This window comes from Vollenhovia emeryi, unplaced genomic scaffold, assembly GCF_000949405.1.
Source record: "Vollenhovia emeryi isolate VEMERY1.0 unplaced genomic scaffold, V.emery_V1.0 DF939142.1, whole genome shotgun sequence".
Classification (NCBI taxonomy): domain Eukaryota; kingdom Metazoa; phylum Arthropoda; class Insecta; order Hymenoptera; family Formicidae; genus Vollenhovia; species Vollenhovia emeryi.
In genome coordinates, this window is record NW_011967224.1 from 1,388,364 (window position 1) to 1,396,483 (window position 8,120).

The 8,120-nt window shown below is 40.0% G+C and overlaps 2 protein-coding genes across 4 annotated transcripts; one reads left to right on the forward strand and one right to left on the reverse strand.

Moving 5' to 3' along the window:
* The first annotated feature begins 659 nt into the window (after window positions 1–659).
* LOC105566839 (nuclear envelope phosphatase-regulatory subunit 1) lies at window positions 660–2,961 on the forward strand. Of its 3 annotated transcripts, XM_012021182.1 has the most exons (5): window positions 660–894; window positions 1,156–1,227; window positions 1,457–1,591; window positions 1,680–1,860; window positions 2,049–2,961. In XM_012021182.1, the coding sequence occupies exons 1-4, from the start codon at window positions 867–869 to the stop codon at window positions 1,835–1,837; spliced, it is 393 nt and encodes a 130-aa protein (XP_011876572.1). In that variant the 5' UTR covers window positions 660–866; the 3' UTR covers window positions 1,838–1,860; window positions 2,049–2,961. The 3 variants fall into 3 exon arrangements, with proteins under 3 accessions (XP_011876572.1, XP_011876573.1, XP_011876571.1); XM_012021181.1 differs by having other exon boundaries at window positions 664–894; window positions 1,680–2,961; XM_012021183.1 differs by lacking the exon at window positions 1,156–1,227 and having other exon boundaries at window positions 663–894; window positions 1,680–2,961.
* Window positions 2,962–4,918: 1,957 nt separating this feature from the next.
* LOC105566840 (regulation of nuclear pre-mRNA domain-containing protein 1B) lies at window positions 4,919–8,097 on the reverse strand. Its single transcript, XM_012021184.1, has 5 exons — window positions 7,728–8,097; window positions 6,745–7,046; window positions 6,364–6,498; window positions 5,574–5,849; window positions 4,919–5,480 (listed from the first exon to the last, which is right to left on the reverse strand). The coding sequence occupies exons 1-5, from the start codon at window positions 7,876–7,878 to the stop codon at window positions 5,331–5,333; spliced, it is 1,014 nt and encodes a 337-aa protein (XP_011876574.1). The 5' UTR covers window positions 7,879–8,097; the 3' UTR covers window positions 4,919–5,330.
* Between the last annotated feature and the right edge of the window lie 23 nt (window positions 8,098–8,120).

An 8,120-nucleotide genomic window follows, 5' to 3' on the forward strand; every position in this document is an offset into this window, starting at 1 on the left:
CTAAAATTCCAAGAATGTAATTGATACTTCCAAGAATTCCTAGAATTTGAATTTCTGAGAATTATTTCCCGAAAAATTGAAAAAGGGGAACATAATCGGCATAAAGGTAGCATTAAAATTTCACAAATTTTCTGAGAGGTTTCTTGAAATTATGATCTGAAAAATGTCTAAAATTGCAAGTTTTGAGAAATGCTAAACACTGGATGACTATTACAATGTATGTAACTATGTAGAATGGGATGGGAAAAGAACGTGGTATAAATAAAAAAATAATCCAATTAATTGCAATTTCACTTTTATTATTTTAACTGGCTGCCCATGTTTTTCCTACCCCCCGGTCTACATACTCCTCTCACATATGCTCCCATGTTTCCTCCCCCCTTCCACATATCCTGCATTTTCTCTTTCTCTCCAAAGAATTCAAACTTATAATTAAATCGCAGTTTTCCACCAATCCAATTAAATTTCGCTAGTTATTAAAATGGCCCTGCCATCATTCATCGCACACGATATGTAGATGCGACACTTCTAAAGGCCTGTGTTCATGGTGCTACATCTTGTTCCAAGTTTTAGCATCGTGGACACAGGCCTTTAAAGTTGACTTTTCATGGACAACATGTAGCAGCAGCATTTTAGTAAATTACTTTCAGATATTTACCAAAAATTTTTATAACTTACTAGTAAATTTTAGTAATTTACTAAAAATTCACTTGAGGTATTTCGCAAATTTCACTCGTCGCGGCGCGTTGTCGCGAATGCTCTCTACACGTGACGCAGTGTTGTTTATCAATCAATCGCTGTCAACTGAATCATCGTAGATTTTCTCTGATCTCAGGCAGATGCACGAGCCGATTGCGTAAAAAGTTATGTCGTTGGATCAAACAGTATGCGAAGGTAAAGAAAACACATTAGAAGAATGACAGATATTGCGTCTTTAAAACCGGTGTAGAAATAAACAGTCTGTTATTAGTGTGCAACAGTTATTTTCGATTAATGACACCTGTCAGTTTTGACCGTTGTCTCGAGTCGAAGATCAAGAGAGACAGTTCGTCAACTTCAATTATCGTTAATGACATTTGATTGGTTCTTCTGAAATGAACCACGTCGATTTCGAGGTTATCTTCCAAGCTGAACTTCCGCTTCTCGCACTTTCAGATCTAAAAGCTTTCGAAAGGCGACTCACCGAAGTTATCGCTAGCCTGCAACCAGCTACAACGCGATGGAGAAGTACGGTTTTTAAGTTCTTACATGTGTCTGCATTGCGATAACAATGTATCTATAAGATACCGTAACGAGTTTCTTTGAATTTTCTAATTCTCTTACAATTTTTCTAAGATATTGTATCATTTTGATTACATACACTAAACTGTGCTTGTTGGGAGTTCATCATACTTGCTCATGGTTCTTCAGCTTGCCTTTTATTACCTCGATGACATATGTCTGGGTGTTCTTGCAGTGCTGCTGGGTTTAATGTCCATTTGCACCGCCATCGGTGCTTGGCACTGGCTGACAGATCCCAATACGTCAGCAGTATCCTTCACGCAGAGTTTGTACAATCATCCATTCTTCACGATGGCTAGTATAATATTAGGTATGAAGATATTAAATATGAAGGTGTACCCTGTGTGTATTTGGTGCGAGTTAATATTACAAGTGCATTATTGGAAATCATTTTGCAGTGATATTGTTTATGCTGGGGGTGCACAGGCGAGTAATAGCACCCAGTATTATAACTCAGCGAGCTAGAAGCGTGCTTGGCGATTTCAACATGAGTTGTGACGACACTGGAAAGTTAATTTTGAAGCCCACAAGACCTCCTCATCCCCATGAGACATAAAATGTTTGGCAACGATAATGATGGTGAAAATGTGTCCATTCTTTGTGTGCGCCACAAGATTGTTGCGACATTACGACGAGCTGAGAGTTGTACATTTTAAGCCTTATGAGTTCTAGTAAATTATACATATGTGATCTCTTGTATAGTGCATATTAAGTTTACATATGTGAATACAATACGTCCGAGCGTACAATCTTGTTTATTTTTTCAGAACTTGGATTTATGCTACTGCTTACCTGATTAGATTCTTCTAGTATTTTGACGATTTAAAATTGCAACGAAGAATCGGGGGATTATCACTGAGTAAGAAGTTACATTAGTTGAGATTTCACGAGTTGCAATTCTGAATATTCCTGAAAATCTGTCGATTCGTGCACAAGTTGACGAAGCTTCTGGAAAGCATAGACGAGAGATAATAAATTGAAGAGGTGGTAACTGAAGTTTTCAAAATTATGATTTTAAAGCCGCAAATGTATATAACGATCAAAACATTTATTCGTAGTAATATTCCGCATATTACAATTCTTTTCCGATCTCAGTATGCACAATCACGCAGTTTGTCTTTTTAAAATAGTCACATGTACAACATTATAATCTATGCGGATTACCGTTCGTTCACAATCAGATATTCATCAGGAGTGTCTTGTCAGTTCTGAAATCGTACTAGACTACAATATGTAATATATACAATGGTTATGCGATCTCAGAATGTTACCTCCAACATACCGCCATTGGACAATGATTGTGTATTTGAAAAATATCTTGTAAGACAACTTTAACAATTGTACAGAGATCCAATATTCAATACACAAAGTAAACACTCACTTTTTAGACATATGGACATGCATGCATGTACATATCATCAACTTAGACAGCCCCGCCTAGCCCCTCTCCCTGTCAATTGTATAAACTTTACGATAATTTGCCAAGTTAAATTTGTAAAATAGATTAAACACTTATTTAAGCATTTTACGACTTTCCTGACAAATGAACAACAAATTGATGCGCACTGTTTATATGTACACTACCGCTCAAAAGTATTTGCCCACAAGATATTTGTGCTCTAATGTCTGGGAATAAATAAAATAATGTATGACTGCAAATTGCATACTTATACATTAAAAGAATTAAACTTTTCATTCGTTTAACCGCTTTCATTTTTTGATTACGGCTTTAGAAAGATTCAGCAAACTTATTAATTTTTTAGCGTTTCTTTGAATATTTTCTGCCACTCTTTGTAAAACTTCAAGTCTTAGATATAACAAGATTTTCGCATTTATCAATCCAATTTATCTCGCAGTAACTTCGAGTTAAGGTCGGATGATTGTGGGGTTTACGCCATAATTTTTTAAGTTGTCTTTTCAAATGTTTAAAAAATGTTTTACACACAGTCTCGATGTGTTATCATATTGAAAACTTGAAGCCTGTTCTAATTAACCAAATGCTAGAAGGAACATTATTCTCTGCGACATGGTAACTTTGCCTTGAGTAGCAATTTTCCTTACATTGTAATCAAAAGTACGCCTAGATATCTTCAAATCTCTTATGATTTGACGATTGCTCTTTTCGGTCTTATAAAGTCCGATAATCATGCCTCTCATCTTTGCCGATAATTTCTTTGTTTTACCTATTTTGATAAATTGGGGAAAACAAAAAATCTTTAGAAAGAGAAATTAAAAGAGTATTTTAGAAAGTTTCTGGTCGAGTGGCAAAGTAGATAACTGAAGTAAAATTGTATTATACTTCTTATCGAATTACAAAGGGCGTTCGAATTATCATCAATAGCCTGGGTCAATAGCCATCAATAGCCTGAATCAAGTGTCTGGGTAATATGTTCACTCTAAGAAATGAGTCACAGGCTTAAGTTTAACTTTACGGTTAACTATAAATAAATATCAACTGTTATTCTACAGCTATTTAGGAAGATGTTACATATATGTGCAGGCTAGTAAGAGACGATTTACCTCCTATGTGTTTGGTCTCGAGGGGAGATTAAGTAAGTCAGATGGACGAGGATAGATTAGATTGTGAAAGATGTTCTTTAGAAAATTTAATATAACAACTATATTTATTCTATCGAATCAGAGAGATGTTTTTATAATTGCGACGCTGTAATGTGAGCGTAATGCTCCGCGCGGGCCGTCGCTAGTTAGTCGATCTTCCGTCTTTGTTGAACGTCTCGGCACTGCTCTTTCGTGGGCCTCTATCTTTTTGTCTCTCTGTCCAAATCTCCGCTTGAGTCTCTCTCTCTCTCTCTCTCTCTCTCTCTCTCTCTCTCTCACTGAAGGTCTCTGTTTCTCCGTGTGACTGTGTGACTGCACACTCGGTTCCGAGAATCGGCGTTTTTATAGCGCTCGGAGATCTCTACACCGGACCAATCGGTCATCGCACGTCGGTTGATCCCCGTTGTCGAAGGGAAAACAATATTTTATTATTTCACTTTTCGACGAACAACTCCGAAAAATAAAATCGCTCGTTACGAAAGCAATAATAATAACGAGCGGTACATATTCCGCTCGTTATCGAATATCTATCTCAAATGAGAGATAAATTTATAATTTTTAGCCTACATACGCATAAACAATAAATACTGATAAAAATTACAATAGAGAATTTATTTTAAAATTTTCGACGGGCCAATATTTTTGAGCGGTAGTGTATATGTATATATACCCGAGATAGATTGCCGATAGGATATAAAATAAATGATACATGTCTTACGGGATATTTCAAGATACTCGTACTTGCGTTGCGTTGCGTCGCATTGCATTGCAGGAACATTGTTGTCTTTCGCGCGCGCTAGGATATACATGTATATATAAGATATTCTCTTCTCTGTAACAATTTATTTCATAAAAATGAATTTATGTTAGCCTATTTAGATACTGTACGCTGTTTCACGAAAAAGGATTCAAAAAGGAGTTAGGCAACTCGTCACTTAAAGTACAAAACCGAGAATTACAATGCACATACATTTTTCTTTACGCATTTGTATTTGTCGTAAGAATGGTATTCACGTAGTCGTAAGAACTTATATATATATTATTATATATCTTATTATGTATTATATATCAAGAAATATATACATATGTATATATTTCTTGATATATAATACATATACAGGTATATATAAAAAATTCTCTCGCACGAAAACGTGAACATTATTCTCACGATCAGTATAAACAGCCTCAATAATTTCGTCTTATCCGTTGGTACTTCCCCGTTTCGTACTTTACGCTCGTGATACACGGGGGATTCTTATTATACATACATACATGCATACATACATACATATATATATATATGTATGTATATATCGAATTTATCAAATGTTCCACAGTACAAAGTTATCGTCGACTATAATTTCATATTTTTTTCGCCGTGCAAATCTATGTACTATGGATCTCTCGACGAATTTTCCGTCTACATTCGTGTAAACCGAAGTGATAAACTATATAAACGCCACTTGCCCAAGTGCGCTCCCAAGCCTGCATTAGTGCATGGAAAACAGATCGCCGGCGGAGGGAAGAGGTGCCAGGCCGCCAGTCACGTCGGGCAGTTGCGTTAAATCGGGAAGATTCGAAATGTGAGATTTCACCTCCGATCGAACCGCACACACCTTCTTAAGCTTTTCTTTATAATCCTGAACATGAAAACAATGATAGTTGTATATGGTACATGTACCAGACTTATATTGGATATCGGTTAGACAGTAAGAAAAAAAAAGTGATGAAACCTCTAGAGTGCTTTGAGCCTGTTGGAGTAGCTGCCTTTGCGCCAGAGTGTAATCTCGCAGCATCGTCAGCAGTCTTCTCCTGTCCTCCATCTCGGCCTGCAGCCGCCCGTTGTAATCGGCGAGAAGGGCGGCAGCTTCGTTCACCGCTGCACTCAATTGATCCGCAGCCGTTCGATCGGCGAGATTCGCGAGCAGCGAAACTTCCGAGACTTCTGGTGGTAAGGACGCGATACGCTCCCTAACACCAGCGTCCGAAGACGCGGTGTTTTCCAGATCCTGAAAAGCACAGAAGACTCCGTTAATCCACGACGATGCCCTGGATCTTCCAACAAATTCGCCGCGTTCCTCGTAGAACTTTTCACTGTCGCTACATTTTGTACAATGTACACTACGTACGAGGAAGAGCAAAACATACGACATTGCTGCAACGCGATGAATGAAAGAAAAAATCGGTTAATTAAAAGATTCTTTGTACTGAAGCAAAGCACTGATCAATTGCTTATTAAAAAACCAGCATCTGTTCGATTTGTCTCGCGAAAAGTGAAACTTTTGAGGAAACAAGAAAGAATATGCAAACGTAAATTCTACTTGGAGTGAAAGTAAGCGACGACACAGCTAAACCAAGCATAAAATCGAGAGGGTGGATATATCAGAGTTATACATCAAAGCGTCTGATATGCCTCATGGATTCAACATGTATTTTCATATGAACAAAATATTTTATTGCTAACGGTACAAATTCTGCATGATTGTTGCTATCTGCATCATGAGTAATATCTTTGATATCAACCATTAAGGCCTTGATGAGTTCCTCGGTTTCCGGTGGATCGCCGCCGGGGGTCCTCGGGCTCAACGTTACATGAAGCTCTTTGGTGCCGTCCACCTCCACTTCAGTCTCTGACTTTTTTCTTTCCTTCTTCTCCTTCTGCAAGCGCAACAGATGTAGATCTCACACATTGTTTCATTTATCGCAATTGATTTATTCAGAAAACAATTTATTAAGATTAAGAAATTGTTCGGTACATAAAACAAGCTGTACTACTTAAACGCGTTACACATATAACCTCCCTTGCTCTCGTACGCCTCTGTATGCATTCAATGCGCACTTATTCTCAAACCGAAAGCCTTGATTACGTATTAGGAGCCCTCGGTACGATTCAAGGGTACGCACCTTTGTCTTCTCTACTTCAATCTTCGTCTTCTTTTTCGGTGGCGGCGCACAGTCCTTCTCGGATACCACGAAAGCCGTTTTAAACTCAGCTATCTGTGCCTTGTCATAAACCCCTCTCTCTTCCCAAATTTGTAGTAACCTGTTCAATCGGTCTCTCGTCTTTTCATCAAAACCCTTCATGTGCTCGAAGGCTTTCGGCAAGACCGTCTCGAATTCCTTCCCAAACTCGGGCCCTTTCTTCTTGCTATTTTGGATGACGTCGTTCGCCAGATACATAAACATCAACTTGCGATTGTCCTTCACTGTAAAAATGTATACAGACAGTATTAAACTTGCACTCGTAAATTCCGCGGAGTCACAGGGGAATTCTAATTTCTTTTTTCACAAACGAGAACTACGTAACGATTGCTGTAGTACGACCGTTTGTCCCGACTGTATCCCTCAAGATACTTTTGACGCGTTAATTCATTCTATCTGCTTATCCGCCTCATAGCAAATTCAAGCATTATCGCTGCCGATACTGTTACTCGCTTCGATAATATGCATTAACATATCACCGTCCTGCCATTAGCCTCACTCGACCAGAAGACGGCGGTAATGTTAGGTGCCTTTAAAAGTGTCAACATTTAAATATGGAAATTTAACAAGCATTGCATCTTTCCTTGGCGTCTCCTTTTATCGGTAACTTGCAGGATCAAATGATCGACGACTCCAGCAACGTTCATCGAAACGGGCATCTACCTAAAACTACGCGACTCCGAGCTAGAATTCGCGACGATTCACGGCTCGTCGTAGTCCCCGTGCATGCTACGGCGGTATTGTGTCACATCTGACAAATTGATTTGTCAGTTGGAAATGCGGACGACGCTCGCCCGGAGCGACGAGCGTCGCGGGACACGTCCCACCGCGTCGTCGAGCTCAGGACAACGTTTCGATCCGGCGGATGGGACAGCCGCGAGACGAGCCCCGCGGGTCGCCCGTACCTTTGCACAGCTCCTTGAACCAGATCTTGACGATGGTCGGGTGGTGCTTTCTGTGATGTATCAGCCAGAGCGAGAGCGTTTGGATGCTCTGCTGCGACGGGTTCAAATCCATCAGCCGTTTGATCAGGGCGCTCTCCGTGAACCCCGTCATCGCGCGTCTGGCTGCCTACCTACGGGTGGCTTCGTCAGCGCGGCCCTCGCTCTCGGAGGTCTCGATCGCGGACAGGAACGCGTCCCGTATCACTGTCCTCGCGTATTACGGACGCACGCGTACACGAGCGCAGACCGGACACAACAGCTGAATCAAGTGCAAACGTACACGGCGACGCAGGGACGCGGGCTTTGCGCAGCCGCAACAGCAACGTTTCCGCCGCCGACGCCACCGGCGGAGAG